A 20,888-nucleotide genomic window follows, 5' to 3' on the forward strand; every position below is an offset into this window, starting at 1 on the left:
CAGGGAGCCCGACGCGGGACCCGATCCCAGGACTCTGGGATCATGACCTGAGCTGAAAGCAGACGCTTAACCATCTGAGCCACCCAGGCGCCCCTTACTGTCTATTTTTAAAAATTACATCTTACATGATATAACTGACACCACCCCTACTTATGTTTGTTTTTGTGGAAATTTCACATACATTCTTTCATATGCTCATCATAAGAAATCTAAGAGAAAGACAAGGAACCCATAATCAAGCCTGTTTTATGGAGGCCTCAAATATATTTCTTATTATAATGATACTCGTTGGTATCTTATATTTGTAGTTAAAAAAATAAAAATAATTAAAAGTTATCATTGCCATTATAATGTTGCTTCAGACTTTTCTTAAAAGTTAAAAACATTCCTTCGCTTACCTGCTGCATGTAACAAACTAGCTTCTACTCTGTGGGGAACTCTTGGTGGAATTTTCATAGATGCACGTATCTGGTAAAAACTAAAGGAAGATAGACCAAAAAGATCATTTCAAAATATATTTTAAAATATGCAATGCCCCAATTTCTATATATCCGTATGTATTAAGTAATAAATTTGGTCTGCTTATATCAGTGTCCTATAATATTTATTTATTTATTATTTATTTTTAAAGACTTATTTCTTTATTTTAAAGATTTTATTTACTTGAGAGAAAGAGTGTGCACATGTACACATGCACCAGAGAGTGCAAGTGGTGGAGTAGAGGGAGATGGACAAGCAGACTCCGTGGTGAGCAAGGAGCCAAGGCAGGGCTCAATCCCAAGACCCTAAGATCATGACCTGAGCCGAAATCCAGAGTCAGCTGCTTAACCAAAAGAGCCACACAGGCGTCCCTCCCATAATATTTACTACTGGTGAAAAACAATACATCAGGTCCACATCAAGTATCAGCAGTACGCAATAAGATCCAAAGGGAAATCAGCATGTATAAAGATGAATTAGAGAAACAAAATTAAAGTATTTGGTATTTCTTACTTGAAATGAGAGAATGTCGAGGAGTTAGTAAGGCATCTAAGATTTTCATGGTCTAATTTGGTTATTCAGTTTTTTCTTTTAAAATATAATAAAGATAAATTTTTCTTAAGCATAATTTTGAGAAAATACAAGTTGTAATGGTTTTTGAAAATTGGCTTAATACTATAAATTACAAAATAAAGACATGTATTTGGTTTAAAGAATTCAGCATTTTTTTCAAGGTCAGGGCTATTTGTTTATATACTTTATTTATTCTACAGGATTTTATAATATTTATATCTATATATAGAAATCAACCAGTCATTAGTAATAACAGTTTACATAGAATAAAAAACTTGAGGTAAACATTATGTTTGTGTTTTAACAACATTACACTGCAAGTATGTATATGTAATGGAGGATACACACATCTATGCACACACGCACACACACACACACACACACACGAGACACACAAAGGCTTACTAAAAGCTGTATCAAGATTACAAATCAGGATGAGTTTAGATATACACAAGGGAATTAAATATTTTATTTATTTTTATTTAATAATTTCCTAGGTAGTAGTTTAAAAATATTAAATTTGGGGCGCCTGGGTGGCTCAGTTGGTCAAGCGACTGCCTTTGGCTCAGGTCATGATCCTGGAGTCCTGGGATCGAGTCCCACATCGGGCTCCCTGCTCAGCGAGGAGCCTGCTTCTCCCTCTGACCCTCCCCCCCTCTCATGTACTCTCTCTCTCTCATTCTCGCTCTCTCAAATAAATAAATCTTTAAAAAATATTAAATTTGTAAATAATACAAAGATTAAAATACATAAATATATTACTACTATTACTTATAGCAAGGTATAGCGTTGGAGAGAACATATGGTCAGGTCACAAAGTCAGAATTAAAGAGGAGTGAACGAAAGGCTAGCCAATTAAATCTATAACCCTGAAAGTCACAATTTGGCCTTAAAGAAACATGGCAAAACTCCATAAACAGAGAGAGATAATTAGTTGAGATTAAGATAAGGTCAGATTGAAAACATGAGATGACTAAAACCAAAAATCAAAGTGGAATCACAGGAGCCTTGGAACCAGAGGAGAACAAAGCTTTCTAGGAACTATTCAACTTCCCATGCTGAGAATGTTAACTAAAGATTAAGTAAAATTAAAGAAAACACAGGCAGTAAGCTCCTTGACATACATCTTGGTGATGATTTTTTTGACTCTGACACCAAAAGCAAAGGCAACAAAAAGCAAAAATAAGCAACTGGAACTACATAAAACTAAAAACTTTCTGCATGGCAAAGGAAACCATCAACAAAATGAAAAGGAACCTACTAAATGAGAGAAAATATTTGAAAATCATATATCTGATAAAGGGTTAATATCCAAAATTATTATAAAGAACTCATACAAAACTCAATAGCAAAAAACAAAACAAAACAACAAACAAAAAAACCCCACCAAACAATCTGATTAAAAAATGGGCAAAAGAGGGGCAGCTGGATGGCTCAGTCAGTTAAGCCTCTGCCTTTAGCTCAGGTCATGATCCTGGGGTCCTGGGATCGAGCCCCGCATGGGGCTCCCTGCTCAGCAGGGAGTCTGCTTCTCCCCCTCCCTCTGCCTCTGCCTCTGCCTCCCGCTTATATGCTCTCCCTCTCAAATAAATAAAATCTTTAAAAAAAAATGGGCAAAAGATCTAAATAGACATTTTTCCAAAGAAGTCAATAAAAAGATGCTCAATATCACTAATGAGGGAAATGCAAATTAAAACTACAATGAAATGTCACCTCACACCTTTTAAAATGACTATTATCAAAACATCAAAAGATAAGTGCTGAAGATGTGGAGAAAAGGGAACCCTTGTGCACACAGAATACTCCCACACAATGGGAGTATGAGTTGGTATAGACACTATGGAAAATTATATGGAGGTTTCTGCAAAAATTAAAAATAGAACTACTATATGATCCACTACAGAGTATCTGCTTGAAGAACATGAAAAAAAATAATTCAAAAAGGTATATGCACCCCTATGTTCATTTTAGCATTATTTACAACAGCTAAGATATGGAAACCATCTAAGTGTCCATTGATCAATGAATGAATAAAGAAGATGTGATATATATACAATGGAATACTACTCAGCCATAAAACAGAATGATATCTTGCCATTTGTGACAACATGAATGGACCTTGAGAGCACTATGCTAATTGAATTAAGTCAGAGAAAGACAAATACCGCATGATTTCACTTACATGTGAAATCTAAAAAACAAAACAAAACTAGACTCACAGATATAGAGAACAGACTGATGGTTGTCAGAGGGGAGGAAGGTTGGGGGGAGCAAAATGGGTGAAGGGTATCAAGAAGTACAGATTTCCAGTTAAAAAATAAGTAAGTCATGGGGATACACATATAAGATGGGGAATAAAGTCAGTAATATGGTATTTACTTTGTATGGTGACACATGGTAAATAGACTTATTGTGGTGATCATTTTGCAATGTAGACAAATGTCAAATCACTATGTTGTACACCTGAAACTAATATAATATTATATGTCAATTATACCTCAATTAAAAAGCAAAAATATGCTTAAATAAACAAGTCAAGCAATGTATCTAAAAACAATGATCCTCTAACCATTAGATTTTTAAAAGATCAGAAACATAATAATATTATTCAAAAGTCCTCAACTTTTTTGGGGAAGGGGGAAACCAGATTGTAGATTAAGAGAAAACTAATGAAAGCAGCAATTACACATTCTATGTTTGTGATGGTTGGCAATAAAATGGAATTATAATTCACTTAATCTTTATCTCCAGTTCTAAGCCTCCAACTATGAACTATCTCCATTTGGATATCTTACCTCAAACTCAGCATATCAAAATGAACAAATCTTCAACTTCCTTATTTATTTCAATATTACTAATATTGTACAAGTCAATAAGATTTAAAACTTCAACATTAGTTTTTATATTTCTTATTAAAAATACCCAATTTGCAAAAAGTAGAGCAATGAACCCATATGTCCACTACCCATTTTCAACAATTAAAAAGAATTTTTTTTTTTAAGATTTTATTTATTTATTTGACAGAGAGAGACACAGCGAAAGAGGGAACACAAGCAGGGGGAGTGGGAGAGGGCAAAGCAGGCTTCCCGCTGAGCAGGGAGCCTGATGCGGGACTTGATCCTGGGACTCTAGGATCATGATCTGAGCCGAAGGCAGACACTTAACCGACTGAGCCACCCAGGTACCCCAAAAAGATTTTTATCATATCTGATTCATCTGTACTTTTTCTTTGCTGAGCCATTTCAAAGTAATCTTAGATATCACATATATTCACACATCTACATACATATTTTTAATGCTTTTTCAGTCTCATCCTCCATATGGAATCAGTCATTAAATCCTACTATTGTTTCTCCAACACACCTCACAGAAATTAGTAACAAAAAAATAAAAAATGTTAGAGTAGTAGAATGATTTTTAAAAGTCTCTGATTTTTTTCATCCACCCTGGTGTCCACACATCTTGCAATGTGACTTCCAATAAAAAGTGGAGTTTATTTCCCTACCCTTAAATCTGGGCTGGCCTTATAACTTGTTTTGGGCAATACAATGTGGCAGAGATGACAATGTGCTGGTTCCAAGCCTAGGTTGTAAAAGGTCTTGGATAGTTTCTTTCTCTTTGGACCCTGCCTCCTCTATGAGAATAAGCTGTAGGATAAGAGATCATAAAACAGAGCTGAGTCCACTGAGTTAAGGCCATTCTGTAATGGCTAGAACCCAGCCAACCCGCCAGTTGAGTATGAATTCATAAGCAAGCTCAGCAAAATCAGCCAAGCCAGCCCAGAACAAAACCATTCAGCTGATCCAGACTTGTGAGCAAAAATTAACGTTTATTGTTGTGATGCCACAGAAGCTTTGCATTTGTTATTAGCTGCATTACTGCTGCAATACATAACTAATACAAAAATTGGTAACTTAGAAGTAGTGTGCACCATAACAAAAATTTTAAATATGTGGCATTGACTTTGGAACCAAAGTAACAGTTACAGAGGCAAGAAAAATGAGTAAATTATAGAGATTTAAAAAATGGTAAACTATGTTATACAGTAATGAAACTTTGGTAAATACACTGTCAGCAATAACTTAGAAGAAGTCAGACAAGAAACTTTGGGACTTGAGCAAGCTAATTTCCAGGGAGAATGCTGAAAATGTCAACTTGTTACTCCTTGCTAGGTATAATAAGGTTCTGCCAGAAAGAGATGAGCTAAAGAAAGAACTGGTCATTTTACAAACAGAATCTAGAGGGACTATAGATGGATCAGTACTTGCTAGATTGGAAAACAAAACTGGTTTTCATCTTCAGTCTCCCTAAAGATTTTAAAAATAAAATGCTGCCACGGACAAAGATCCTATCAAGGGAGTGGCTATAAATCCCTTTCTTAAGATCTCTAAAGAAATTAAAGCAGTGTCTAAGTAGACATTCTCAGCTTGACAAAAGGGCTTTTAGGAAGTTGAGGGGCATGATCCCACAGAATTCTGATCCCCAAATAGTAGTGATTACATCTAGAGAATAGTCATGTCTCAAGACAATTGTGGGTGTAGGTTTCAGAGTTTGGCATGAACTGTATCAGACATACAGAAACTTCATAAAATTTTTAAGGAAGTTTTACTGGCCTAAGAACTGCCAGCCTTGACTCCTGGGCTGGCCTTATAACTTGCATAGCCAACAAAATGGAGTGGAAGTAACAAGAGTGCCAATTCAAGAGGCCCTGCATCTTCTGCTCTCTTTCTTTGACTTCTGTCTCTGCCATGAAAATAAGCCCAGCCTGTTCTGCTGAGGAGTGAGAGACCACGAGGAGTAAAGCAGAGCACGGCCATTTTTATTTTTTTCAACAAGATGGTAAAGCCAAGACAAGCTAAAAATAAAACAAAACAACCACCGCAAAAAACTCAATAGAAAATCTCTCTCACCCTTCTTCTGATAGTCAGAACTCCATTACTATCACTCTTAGTGCAGACCTTCAGGTTTGTACCTGAGTTACTGCAAGCACCTCTAAACTGTCCCCTATGCTTCTATTTCTTCTACACAACCATCAATCTATCACAATCTTCATCATGTTAGTAAATGCTTCTTGTAATAATAGTGATAATTTCTTTCTTACTTGGAAACCATTGATGGCTGCCCAAATCCCCACTGTCAGTTCTCCAGACTAGGAGCCCTTCATAAATATAACCTCTCCTTTCTTTACTATCTTTTCTTCTGCAATTCTCCCAGAGACTATCCAATCTCCTAAATATTCTTTAAAATACATGTTCAGGGGCGCCTGGGTGGCTCAGTCGTTAAGCCTCTGCCTTCAGCTCAGGTCGTGATCCCAGGGTCCTGGGATTGAGCCCCACCACACTGGGCTCCCTGCCTAGCGCCAAGCCTGTTTCTCCCTCTCCCTCTGCCTGCCACCTGCTTGTGCTCCCTCTCTGTCAAATAAATAAAATAAAATCTTTAAAAAAAAAAAATACATGTCCATTCCTATTTCCAAGGTTTGATTCACGCTGCTTTCTCCTACCAAAAGGGTTTTTCACTTTATCCTTACCGATACAGGTCCTAAAGCATACTTGGATTCTATTTCTCCATAATGCCTTTCCCTAATATACCCAGAAAGACGTCTTTTTGTCCTGATTCCTAGAGCACTTTCCATACACACTTCTTGAAGATTCATCATTTTGCATTCCCACTTAGCTATTTTGTGCAATATTTTATTTTCCCCATTCACTATAAGCTTTTACAAGCAAAAATGAGATCTTACACATTTTCACAGAAGTCCTCTCAATGCTCACTACAAATTCATAAATATACGTTACATATATCCAGCAGTATCATTAAATCCACATGAATAATTCTCAAACATCTACTTAAAACTAAAATTTCTCTAAGAAAATAATTACTTGAATATACCTCATTGTTTCCCTTATATATGCTGGAACATAAGTATGCAATTAAATGTAAATGAAAATCTGTACATCTTTTCTTATGCCAAATCTATAATCTTCACATTAAAATACATACCCTCTCTGAAATAAATCCACATTGTAGAACTTGTTTAGCTCCACAGAGAATTCTACCATTGCTTGAACTTCAGTCATTTTCAATTTATACTCAGAAGACAAATCTGGTAACAGCACCTTGGTAAAAGTAGGGGAAAAAAAAAAATCATGAGAAGCAAAATGACAAAAATGCCAACCTATAAAAACACTAATATTTAAACATATTTCCAAGTATGATAGGCAGAAAATAAAAATGAAGTAAATTAATTCAGTGTACCTAACTTAGCCTATTCCAATTAAATAGTAGTAGAATCAATTAAATATACTTACTAATAATATACTTACAAGAAAGCAATAATCTATAATTTAAGATATTTTCTAATAGAATGCATTTTCTAAGATTTGTTTCCCTTTGTGACATCTATGTGATAATAAATAATACAGGAAATTGCTAAAAGAAACCCTTGACTTTATCACAGACAAAATAGTAAAGAAAAAAATTTAGTGACCTAATTATTCTCTTCTAGTTCTACACTGCACATCCAGGCAACTCCAAAGTCACAATGAGAATTAGCATTCTTTAATCCCCATTTAAATTCATGAAGGTTTTTTTTTCTGTTAGGTGAAGTTCTTAAATTACGATTTGTTTTTAAATTTCAAAAAAAAATTTTTCCCCTCATTACAAAAGCCTGAAGTATTCATTTAAAGGATTAAAAAAAATACAGACAAGCAAAAATAAAAACATTCATGATTCTGTCCTTTGAAATATATGCTTTGGTATATATTCTTCACCTGTGTGTGCTTTTGTAAAATTTCTATAAAAATGGGATCAAAGCACATGTACATTTTATACTGTTTATTTCATCTATTTTTTTGATGCGCACCTATGTCAATTAATGTAGTTTTACAACATTACTTTCAATTGTTTACTATTTCACTGTGAATATTATAATTTAAACCATCTCCTATTGTTGGGTATTTCAGTAGTTTCCATCTTTTCACTATTTCAAAAAAGTACTGTAACAATCATCTTTATCAGTAATACGTGCCTTAAAATGCAATTCAGAGTAAGAAAGTGTTGAAAGACAAGTCTCCAGAGTCTTGTGTTTCTGCATATTTTGCAAGCAGACCCTGAATGCCTCTGTTCCAGACTATTTTTCAAGGATATATAATCAGCGAACAGTCTTAGAAGTCAGAGATAGTGTCTCATACTGGAAGGAAGGGCAAATTTGTTTATTGTCCCTCTAATAGAGACAGTCTCTCCCTGAGGCATAAATCAGCAGACTTACTATTCATTGTAAAGCTCCGGGTCCCCTCAGCTTTAGGTTCCTCTCCTATAATACAACCTACTGATATGCAGGTGTTGCCTGGTACTGTAGCTACTGCTACTACTATGAGTGCAAAGCAGCCTTTTCTTAAATCTAGGAGTCTCATGTCTTCTGCCCACATCCATGGCACTGTGGCAGGCTAACTTGTTAGCTTGCAAGGGGTATAAAATCTCAGACCCTTCAGAGTTTTTTAAATAGTTCTTCATAGAAATGCAACAAATATTCTGATCCATTGACTTAAATACAAAAGCAGTAACAGATTCTTACCTCTGCTGGTTAAAGCTTCATTTTAACATTATGAATTAACCAAACCTGTACTTCCAGTTACTGATTCTTATTGAAAATATATTGTTCCCCCTATGAGGAAGAAAAAAATAACATCTCAAACAAAATAGACATAAAGAAGTCCATTTTAAGGAAACCTAAGCTTCATTACTTACTTAACAATCTCAATTTATCTAAAAGATCTGTATCTTGCATAAGGCTAACTAGTAAATAAGTTTTAGAGATTTTTCATTCAGTTTCACTGATACCAATATTAACTATTCTATCTTTGTTAAGGATTCACTAATGTGTACTTCTTCAAAGGACAATAATAAATAAGAGTATTTTCTTAGTTCAGTGGTTCAGAAACAATTTTCATGAATACTCAAAATATTATAAGCTTATTAATTTTTAAGATGTAAAACTTACCATTTTAAAATAACTCCTTGGATAAAGTGATTTCTGAAGTTACATATATATGAAATGCGCATGAATGCATTATGTACACACACACACAGTTACATATATATGAAATGTGCATGAATGCATTATGTACACACACACACATAAACACACACTTGAACTATTTTAAGTATATTGACAAAAAAGAATGCCTGGATATGCTATGGATAATTTTGTTTTCACTCCAAATATTTATTGACTGAATAAAAAAATCTCTTCCCCTTGGTAAAATTACCTTAGATACTAAAAATGTTAGAATAAAGACCACATTCACTCTTCTTCATAGATTCTTTTTCTTCTCTCCATCATAAATATGTAGACTTTACCACCTTCAATAACTGCTATTTCATTTTTTACTGATTTATAACTGACAGACATTAATATATTAGTTTCAGGTGTACAACATAGTGATTCGCTATTTTTATACACTACAAAATGATCACTTCAGTAGTTCTGGTTACCATTTGTTATTATACAAAGTTATTACAATGTTATTGAGTCATTCCCTATGCTGAACATTACATCCCTGTGACATTTATTTTATCACTGGGAGTTTATACCTCTTAATTCCCTTCTTCTATTTTGCCCATTCTCCCACCCCAATCCCCTCTGACAACCACCAGTTTTCTCTCTGTATCTATGAGTCTGTTTCTGTTTTGTTCATTTGTTTTGTTTTTTAGATACCACATATAAGTGAAATAATGTGGTATTTGTCTTTCTCTGTCTGACTTATTTCACTTAGCAAAATACCCTCTAGGTCCATGCATGTTCCTGCAAATGGCAAGATTTCATCCTTTTTTTATGGTTGAGTAATATTCCATTGTACTTATATAGCACATCTTATTTATTCATTCATCTATTTTTTTTAAGATTTTATTTATTCATTGGAGACACAGAGATACAGAGAGAGAGAGGGAAAGCATGAGCAGGGAGAGAGGCAGAGGGAAAGGGAGAAGTAGGCTCCTCGCTGAGCCAGGAGCCCAATGTGGGGCTCAATCCCAGGACCCTGGGATCATGACCTGAGCCAAAGGCAGATGCTTAACCATCTGAGCCACCCAGGTGCCCCTATTCATTCATCTATTGATAGCTACATGGATTCCTTCCATGTCTTGGCTATTGTAAATAATGCTGCAATGAACATAAGGATGCATTTATCTTTTGGAATTAGTATCTTCATTTTCTTGGGATAAATATCCAGAAGTGGGATTACTGGATCATATGGTATTTCTATTTTTAATGTTTTGAGGAATATCCACACTGTTCTCCATAGTGGTTGCACCAATTTACATTCCAACCAACAGGGCACAAGGGTTTCCTTTTCTCCACTTCCTCCCCAATACCTGTTATTTCTTGTCTTTTTGTTACTAGTCATTCTGACTGTCGTGAGGTGGCATCCCATTGTGGTTTTGATTTGTATCACCCTGATGACTAGTGATGCTGAGCATCTTTTTATGTGACTGTTGGCCATCTGTATGTCTTCTTTGGAAAAATGTCTATTAAGCTCCTCTGTCCATTTTTTAAATAGGGTTGTTTGGTTTTTTATTTTTGTTTTTTGTTGTGTTTTGTTTTGCTATCCAGTTGTATGAGTTCAACCCCTTACCAGAGGTTAAGGGGTTGAACTCATTTGCAAATATCTTCTCACATTCAGTAGGCTGTCTTTTTGTTTGGTTGATGGTTTCCTTCACTGTGCAAAAGCTTTTTAGTTTGATATAGTCCCATCTGTTTATTTTTGCTATTGTTGCCACTGCCTGAGGAGACATATCCAAAAAATATTGCTAAGCCCAATGTTAAAAAGCTTACTGCCTATGTTTTCTTCTAGTTTTTTGGATGTAGGTCTTACATTTAAGTCTTTAATCCACTTGGGTTTATTTTTGTATGTGGTATAAGAAAATGTTTCATTATTTTGCATGTATCTATCCAGTTTTCTCAGCACCATTTACTGAATAGACTGTCTTTTCCCCATTGTGTGTTTCTTCCTCCTTTGTCACAGATTAACTGACCCTATAAGATGGATTTATTTCTGGGCTCTCTATCCTGTTACATTAATCTATGTGTCTGTTTTTGTGCTAGGACTATACTGTTTTGATTACTATCACTTTGTAGTATAGTTTGAAATCAGGAAGCATACCTCCAGCTTTGTTGTTCTTTCTCATGATTACTTTGATATTTGAGGTCTTTTGTTGTTCCGCACAAATTTTAGGGTTATTTGTTCTAGTTCTGTGAAAAATCTCATTAGTATTTTGACAGGGATTGCACTGAATCTGTAGGATGCTTTGGGTACTATGGACATTTTAACAATATTAATTCTTCTAATCCATGAGCATGATACATCTTTCCATTTGTTTGTGTCATCTTCAATTTCTTTTTCATTGTCTTCAAATTTTCAGAGTACAGGTCTTTCACCTCCTTGGTTAAATTTATTCCTAGGTATTTTATTCTTTTTTTAAATGTTTATTTTTAAGATTTTATTTATTTGAGAGAGAGAGAGTGAGCATGAGTAATGGGGGAGGGGCAGAAAGAGAGGGAGAAGCAGACTCCCTGCTGAGTAGGGAGCCTGACACGGGGCTTGATCCCAGGACCCCAGGATCATGACTTGAGCCAAAGGCAGACACTTAACCAAATGAGCCACCCAGGTGCCCCTCTTTTTTTTTTTTTTTTTAAGATTTACTTATTGAGAGAGAGAGAGAGAGAGCGCACACAAGTGGGAGGAGCAGAGGGAAGAGGAGAGAGAATCTCAAGCACACTCCGTGCTGAGCACAGAGCCTGACTCAGGGCTCAATCCCGTGACCCTGAGATCATGACCTCAGCCGAAACCAAGAGTTGGACACTTAACTGGCTGCACCACCCAGGTGCCCGGTATTTTATTCTTTTTTTGATGCAGCTGTAAATGGGATCATTTTCTTCATTTATCTTTCTGATAGTTCATTGGTAGTGTATAAAAATACAACAGATTTCTGTATATTAATTTTGTATCTTGCAACTTTACAGAATTCATTTATTAGTTTTAATAGTTTTTTACTGGAGTCTTAGAGTTTTCTACATAGAGTATCATGTCATCTGCAAATAGTGACAGTTTTATGTCTTCCTTTCCAATTGGGATGTCTTTCACTTCTGCTTGCCTAATTGCTATGGCTAATACTTCCAGTACTATGTTGAATAAAAATGGTGATCTTTTTAGAGGAAAAGCTTTAAACTTTTCACCATTGAGTACGATGTTAGCTGTGGGTTTGTCATATATGGGCTTTATTATGCAGAGATACATTTCTTTTATAACTAATTTATTGAAGTTTTTATCATGAAAGTATGTTGAGAGAGAGTTCCATATTTTGGGCATCCCTCCCAATTGTTAGCACATTTGGGGTAGGGTCCAGGGTAAGGCTGTGCCTTTGCCTCTCCTACCCATCTCTACGTTTCTCTTTCGTCTTTTATTACAGAGGCACTGTTCATCTAATTCTCAGTTCCTTTTCAGAGGTTGTTATTCCATATAAAGATATGTTTGTTGTGTCCGTGGGAGGAGGTGAATCCAGAGTCTTCTTACGCCATCATCTTGAATCCCCCTTCCATTAACTACTATTTTAAACCTTAATAATCACATCTAAAGATTGTAGAGTAATGATTTTTAAGGAAAACAAAACAATGTTATCTTTATATAAGACATTCCCCATTTCATGGATATAACCTCTTTATGATAGTTTCTTCTATACATATATTCTTAGTGCTCAGAGTTTAGATCATGTTCCAGTATAGACTCTTAGTCATGTTTGGTTAGTTCTCTATCTCTTAATTTACTCAGATATAAAATAGGTATTCATTCATTCATTCAAACATTTATTGAACACTTACAATACACTGGGAAATGCAACAGGCACAAAGTATAGCTAAGCTTGAGTGCTTTGGATTCCATCTGTTTCCCTTTACCGCAGATGAAATATCTTCTTGATAGTAATCTAGTTTTGACCACATTAAATTAGGACAAGACCCCAAAGAATGGTAAAACAAAAAGATGGAAAGATTCTGGATTCCTGAATGGTTTCACAGAGCACAGATGTCCTCCCTATCCAGACTGCTTGGACTTTTATAACTGTGTTACAGTAACGATACCTAACCTACACTCTAACTAATATATCCCCCACTGCAGCCTATTTTCAAAAAAGCAGCCAGATGACCTATTACATTATATAATATATACATTAATTAATAATATTACTATACAGTTATGCTAGTAGCATATTTTAATATGTTATGTAATATTATTTGAAATAATTCAAATTGTATTTCTTTCCTCTGTTCCAAACCCTCAGTGGCTTCCCATGATATTCACAGTAAAATTGCCTTACAAAGGCCTATATGATGACCTTATATAATCTAGATCTTCCATAACTTCTCTCAGTTCATCTCCTACCAGTCTGCCCACTTGTTTCCTTACTATTTCTCAAACATACCAAATATATTCCTGTCCCAGGGTCTTTACATTTGTTCCCTGGAACATTCTTCCAACCCAAATACCCAAATTAATCACTTTTCACCCCCTTCTAGTCTTGACTCAGATGTTAACTTCTCATATAGCCCTTTCCTGGCCACACTTACTAAAATAACAACTCTCAAAAAAAAATTAAATAAGTAAAATAAAATAGTAACTCTCCTTTCCTGGTACACCCTCCTTCCTCCCTTATATTTTCCCTCAGCAACTTACCTCCATCTAACAAACTAAAGATTTTATTTTTTTTAGTTTTATTACATTTTCCCACTAACATGTAAGCTTTATAAAGGTAGGAATCCTGACTACTCTGTTCATAGCTGTATCCCCACTGCCCAACACACAGTATGCACTCAATTTAATATGTAACAAAGATTTAATAAATTAACATTGAATCTTCCATAAATATTAAGTTGTTATTATTTTTCTATTTAAACCCAACCAACCTAAAGAAATGAATTTTTATACTGATATATGGAAAACAGAGCCATGCATGAATAAACTTTTATAATAAAATAAACTTTTATTTATAATAAAATTCCTTTACCAGCATATGTTCGAGGTCTGTTAGCAACTTCCTTCTCTTCTTCTCGTATTCTGCTGTCTTTTTTGTTCTATTGTTACTGTCTAATTTTCCTCAAATCCATCTCTTTTTACTGATTATTCCCTAAGTAGAAATATATAATACATGTGCAGATATATACAGTGTGATGCTGGTAAATCTGGTTTTCATTCCCCCTCAAAAAACAGAAAACAATCATTTTTATGTTTATGTACTAGCAGAAAAATTTCAAAGAAGGACTAAAGGAAAAGGAGAGTAGGCAAAAAGAGAAAGGCAAGAAAAACCAGAGGACTATCAGGGTCAAAGGGGATCTGTCTGATTCTCTTTTCATAAACTGCCCTTTTCCCATCACGGGGAGCAACTTACATTCAGGTACAGCCAATTCTTGCTGGCCCAGTACTGTCAGAGGCTTCTGAATTTTCAACAAGAAATTGAAAACTTTTTTCCTAAAGGTGAAATCTCCTAAACTTTAGATGTTGCCAACTAGCTCAAAACTAAACAAAAACAAAACAAACAAAACCTGTATAGGTCAAATCAAATTCATCCACAGGGCAAATGCATTCAGTTTGCAATCACTCACACAAATTCTTATGCCATTCAGATCCTCGGGCAAAGGACCTTTCATGGAACAGAAAAATCCTTGCCTGCCCTCTCTTAAGAATGAAAGAAGGTGAAGAAAGGGCTTCTTTCCTTTTACCCAGAGGGTGCCTGGGAGACACTCCATTGTAAGGAGCTCCCCAGAAGCCATGAATTTCATGGCCCTCCTGCATAGTCTGCTTGCTGGCTTAGAATCTGTCATTTTAATCTGAGCATTTGAAGCTATGGGAATAAGCTGATTTACCTGAGACTAAACTGTTCTTTCTGTTCTTCTGGACCTGGCAAAGTAACCTAAATGGAATAATTTGAGTAGAGCTCCTTCTTGGGCTATTTCCTAGGTCCCTAAGAGAATTTAGCTAAGTAAACTACAAACCAATCCAAAGAAGCCAAAGGGGAACCTCAAACAGAAACTGATTCTCATACTAAATGGGAAATTTATACTGAAAGGCTCTTATACTGACCGGGAGAACAATCTGACAATTACCTTATAATACCTCAGGAAAAGTTAGCTTACTTCCAAAGAAACAAAGTTACCGATTACTCGGAAAGACTTGGCCCTCTAGAGCTGCTCTAACACACTGGCCACTAGGCACATGTGGCTATTGAACAATTAAAATATGACTTGTGTGACTGAGGAACTGAATTTTTAAATTTAAATCCAAACACTAATGCAGTATAAAATATTTTTTCATTGAACATAACTTTACTGTTTGATAGGACTATACTTTAACTGTTAAAAATGTAGTATGCTAATTGAGATATGCTCTAAGCATAAAGTACACATTAGATTTCAAAGACAGTACAGAAAAAGAACATAGATATCTCATTAATATGTTTTTTACATTGATCACACCTTGAAATAATATTTTAGATATGTTGGGTTAAATAAAATATATTATAAAAATTAATTTTACCATTTATTTTTACTTTTTAAAATGTAGCTACTGGAAAGTTTTAAATCACACACGCATATACCTATTGAATATGTATGTTAGTCTAGGAATACCAAGCCATCTCTTTAACTGCTGGAATGTATAGTAACTGCTCCAGAAATTGCATAAGTGCATAAAATCCATGCACAGTTTCTAAGACTATAGAAATGTTCACTCCAATCAGATCAGTTGAGAGACCTCCAATATCCACAAAGGGGAGTCCAGGTATGGATATCTGGAAAAATGTGGGAGATGCTCCTACATCATCTACCCTAATCTTAAAACAACAGCTAACCACTAACCACTTAGAACTCAGTCTGAATTCATGAGTGTTACCAGAAATCTAAAAGGATGTGGAAATATCTGAAACTAAGAAACACAGCTTAGAGGTTCCTTAAGATGAACTGGAGACCATAGGGGATGATCAGATCCTCTCACAGAAATAAAAAAAACTAACAGCCTTGACTCAAACTGTGGACCCAAAATATATGCCCTGAGGATGTTCTTTCTCCTAAGGAAGACCGTAAAGGAGCTGAATGAATTGGAGCTCTAAGACACTCCCTTTGCCAACCTAAGGAATAAAGGGATCACTTCTACCAATTATGGAGCCAACAGCTCCAGCTTCTAAATTCTATTCCCAAGTTAGTAGCCATGACACAAATGGGTTCAGAGCTTATAATACTGACTGAATAATGTCTGAATATGTCTGAATAATGATGCCTAATCTTATGAAGAAGATACTAAAGATAACACATGAGGCAAAAATCACCTATGGGCCAACTTAGCCTTAAAAATCCCTTAGAAAGGGTCCATGTTGGCAATCAATATACCATTAATCAATGAGTAAAACACATTCACTTTGTCTTCCAACTTAAGGAAAAAATTTAGTCTCTTCAGCAGAACACTAGATAACATAGTAAACTTGCATTTAGGGGCCATATTGTACAAAAATATACACATCTTTATACGTTCATATTCAATGTTGAGAAACTCAAATTATGGCAGACATATAGGAACTGATACCAAATGAAGGAACATCATATTCAAGCCCAACTAGATGAGGGGTTCACACTATGACAGACATGTGGGGACGGAGACTGACATTTAGGGACCAATGGAGGAAAAAGCATCTTATATGTACAGTTAAAGTCAAGTATGCTAAATAGGAATATGATGGGGACAAAGAAGGAGGTTACCTCAATACTAGCTAGTCAGTTTTGTATCCATTTTCTTGAGCCTTCTCCTAATGAATAAGTAGGAAACTCAAAATAGGGGCACCCCCAGAAGCCTTCAAAATGCCATTCTTACAACTTTGTGAATAAAACATTCTTACAACAGTCAAGTCTTCTATAGCAAACTGAGAAGCGTAGAAGATGAGTCTCTTGGCAGGGGCGGGGGGGGCGGGTTGCTCAGTTGCCACCTTTTCTAAGTCCCACTCACTTAGGGCATAGTTGAACTCCAATCCACACAGGCTCACGCCCTTAAAGTCTTGGAGCTAATCCTGACCAAATCAGACCATACAGCAGTAAACTGAGAACAATCAACCAGTGATATCTGGATTAGCCTTGCATCTCTAACCCTGACATCCAATAATTCTGGCCATCTGAGATGGTTAAGTCTGCACTGGGTGGTTCACGCTAAATATCTGAGCTATGTTTCTTTTTCTCTTTAAAGATTTTATTTATTTATTTTAGAGAGAGACAGATAGTGACAGAGAGCATGAGCCAAGGAGGAGAGGGAGAAGCAGGCTCTGGGCTGAGCAGGGAGCCAGACAAGAGGCTCAGTCCCAGGACCCTGGGATCATGACCTGACCCAAAGGCAGACACTTAACCAACTGAGCCACCCAGGTGCCCCTATGTTTTTATTTTTTGTTTACATTCATTTGCCTTCTTATTTGGCTGAGGCCCTGACACCCTGCCCAGCTTTGTAAGCTCCCCCTTGCAGGGGTTAAACATGCTAAATCACTGCATTATAACCTGCTCTAAAATGGCCAAGCCACCTGTCACTTGCCTGACTCTGAAGATCACACCATTCAGATAGCTTTTAACTTTCTTTTTGTCTTCACAATTATTCACAAGCACAGCACACTTTCATCAGTGACATCTCTCATTTTAAAAAGTGATTCACAGTGAAGACGAGCTTATCAGAATAATTACAGTAGAAAGGACATGTAAATTAAGGAAGAACCCTAGTCTAGAAACTTTTGCTGCCACTGCTTACTCATCAAAATGAATTCTTGATGGCCAGCCATATGCTATACTGCCCAAATTATAGAACTATTTAAGAAGGGAATAGAGTACTAAATTCTTCTTTTAGGGAGAGGAGGAGACCTTCAAAAGGGAAGATAATGAGAACAACTTGATAGGCAAACTATATTTTAAAAGCTGTATGTTTCTCTGTTGATATCAAAATATAGATCAAATAGCAGTATCAAACTGAAACCAAATATAAACATTCAGAACTTTTTGGAGTACCTACTATTATACTAGTATGTTTTAACTACATTATTTTATTTAATTCTCACAAAAATCTGAAGGAGCTATCATTTACAGGTAAGGAAACTAAAGAGCGAAAAGTTTACATAACTTATGCAAGATCACAGTTAGGAAATAATGGAAAAAGGACAAAACCCTCAAATGTGCCAAACTACATGGCCTAAATTTAAACTTGCATAATTATAAAGTCTACACCTGAATTTTTATAGGAAATAGACTGAAAGATCTTCAAGTCATGAGATAAATAAATATGCCCCTACAACTGAAATCAGAATACAGCATTAATGAAAAAAATTACACTTGATAAATTAACCACATTTAATTTTCCATGTAATTAGTATTATTCTCTAATTATGAAATCTTCAAATTTCTCACATTCCACCCCCACAAACACAAAATCTGAAGTTTTAAAGGCATTGTTCTCTTCTAATTTCTTTAAAATTTGGTTTTGAACAGTTGTCTTATAAAAAAGAAATATATTATTACTAATCTTAGAACTGGCATTTAGATTAAGAAGTAAGCATTCTCAAAACAAAACATTGTTCACTTTGGATAACTGTGTTAATATGATAGAAAATCCACAGAAAAACATTTTTTTAAACATAAAAAGAACGTCGGTAACTTCTGAGAGTATTCCCATGGTTGACTTATTACATGAGAACGAAGTAACGCGACAGAGAAAGAACATTTATTGCTCATTGTGGAACACTTAATGAATGCTACCTCTCACATTATATTAACAATGGGAAAATAAAATTTATTAAAACCAGCTCATATAAACTTTTCAGGGACACATCCATGCCATAAATCAAATCTGCCAGTAATATAACACAGAATGCCTCTGAATATATAATGTTATTATATACTTTAAAAAACCAAGAATAGGGGCTCCTGAGTGGCACAGTCAGTTAACTGACCAACCCTTGGTTTCAGCTCAGGTCATGGTCTAAGGGTTGTGAGACTGAGCCCCACATCGGGCTTTGTGCTGAGTGAGGAGTCTGCTCAAGACTCTCTCTCCCTCTACCCCCCTGCTGCACGCTCTCTTTAAAATAAATAAATAAATATTTAAAAACAAAACAAGAATAGCCCAAATGACCAAAAATTAGTTACTTCTTTTAATATGAAAAGAAATTCAGAAAGAACCACAGTCATTATCTACTACCTAGTTCAGGGATCTGCCAAGTATCCCCTAAAATATTTCATCTTATTGGTTACCTCAACAGACAAAGCTCAGAACCAGAACAAAAAGAACTTCAATCCTCCCTCTGAAAAATATTCTAAGAAAGAAACAATGCTTTCTTAAAAGTCTATGCTTTCTTGCTTTCTTCAGTCTACTAGTAATTTTGATGTCAGAAAGATCCAGAATCTAATCCAGGCTCACAAAATCTTACTTTTCTCAGATGGAAATAATATTTGTAACTCCTAGGTCAAAAGGTAAGGCTTATAAAGATAATATATACGAATATATACAAAGCACTAAGCATGGCACTTGGTGCATCGTGCTCAATAAATAGCTGATATTATGATTTTATTTTACCTCATTTTTTTCAATGTATTAGGTTTTTATTTTAATTCCAGTATACTTAACATAAGTTGTCATATTAGTTTTAGGTGTACAATATAGTGATTCAACAATTCCTTACATCTCAATATTTTACCTCCATTTTTAAATATGATTTCATTTAGAGAAATGTCTATTCAAAATAATGTAACTCAACTAAATAGGTTTTTATTATCAGTTTCAATTGTGTGGTTTAAAAATATTGTCATTTATAGGCCATCAGACCTTAAAGGGGAAAGAGTTGGCTTCCAATTAAGATCATCTTAGATCTTAGGTGTTGAGAAGAACTAGGAAAAAAAGGAGACTATAAATATTTCAACTTTCTATTCAAAAATTTTTTCTACTGATTTTACTCCTTTAAAGACATTTCTTTGGTTTCCCCTGCCTATAGGTCTATTTCAGAACTCTTCTATAAAAATGTGGCCCTTGGCAAGTACTTTATTATATAATTACTATACTTTGATATGAAAGTTATTAATTTTGCAAAACAAGACTGCCTATATTCTAATCTTATCTTACCTGAGGAAAAGAACTAATTTTCAGTAAGCCTGAGGAAGAATGAGGGTGGTTTTAAAACCTGGGGTCCTTAATTCCAAAAAGCAAAAGTGATAGCAAAGGGAATATAGGCTTCCAAAGTCTGAAACTTAGACTGTCAATAAGGCCTGAGCTTGCTGTTTAGACATTTACAGTTAGCAGTATTTCCAACTGAAGACCATGACTTACTGGCAACTTGAGACATCAAAGAGCAGATGTCAGAGATACCACTGATCTAAAAACAATCATGAATGAAGCAGCTGCATCCTAGAAGACAACTTCAAGGGGATTTCAATGAAGGAATACTTCTAGGTCTGATTATATTAAGAACTGTAGCAAAAGAACATTTCATAAAACTTAACAGAAATGTTCCATAATACTATCAATTAGACTTCCATATTGACAATATAATTTAGAAATACTTGCTATATTATGGACAGTCTAAAGAGACCTAATCCCATGAAAGTAATACACTATAATTTTCTCAGAATGTTGTTTTGGTTGAAAGATGGTTCATAAAGATTGTTTCATCAAAATAAGAAGGAGAGAGCTGGTATAATGTGGTCTAATATGCCTGACACCTCTATATTCCCGTTAAGAAAAAAGAGGCTAATTTTTATTAAATTTAGCACATTATTGATAACT

General features: G+C 35.2%; 1 protein-coding gene across 11 annotated transcripts in view; it reads right to left on the reverse strand.

Moving 5' to 3' along the window:
- FAM135A (family with sequence similarity 135 member A) overlaps positions 1–20,888 on the reverse strand; it is a 124,848-nt gene that overhangs the window by 100,518 nt on the left and 3,442 nt on the right. For 8 of the 11 annotated variants that reach the window (XM_027602108.2, XM_027602117.2, XM_027602112.2 and 5 more), the window contains 3 exons: positions 8,627–8,716; positions 7,054–7,169; positions 399–478 (listed from right to left, as the gene is read on the reverse strand). In XM_027602108.2, coding sequence (XP_027457909.1) covers positions 399–478; positions 7,054–7,130 — 157 coding nt within the window. In that variant the 5' untranslated portion in view covers positions 7,131–7,169; positions 8,627–8,716. Of the gene's footprint in view, positions 1–398; positions 479–7,053; positions 7,170–8,626; positions 8,717–14,109; positions 14,230–20,888 lie in introns of all 11 variants that reach the window. The other 3 variants (XM_027602110.2, XM_027602109.2, XM_027602113.2) reach the window with 2 other exon arrangements.

This window comes from Zalophus californianus, chromosome 7, assembly GCF_009762305.2.
Source record: "Zalophus californianus isolate mZalCal1 chromosome 7, mZalCal1.pri.v2, whole genome shotgun sequence".
NCBI classification, from domain to species: domain Eukaryota; kingdom Metazoa; phylum Chordata; class Mammalia; order Carnivora; family Otariidae; genus Zalophus; species Zalophus californianus.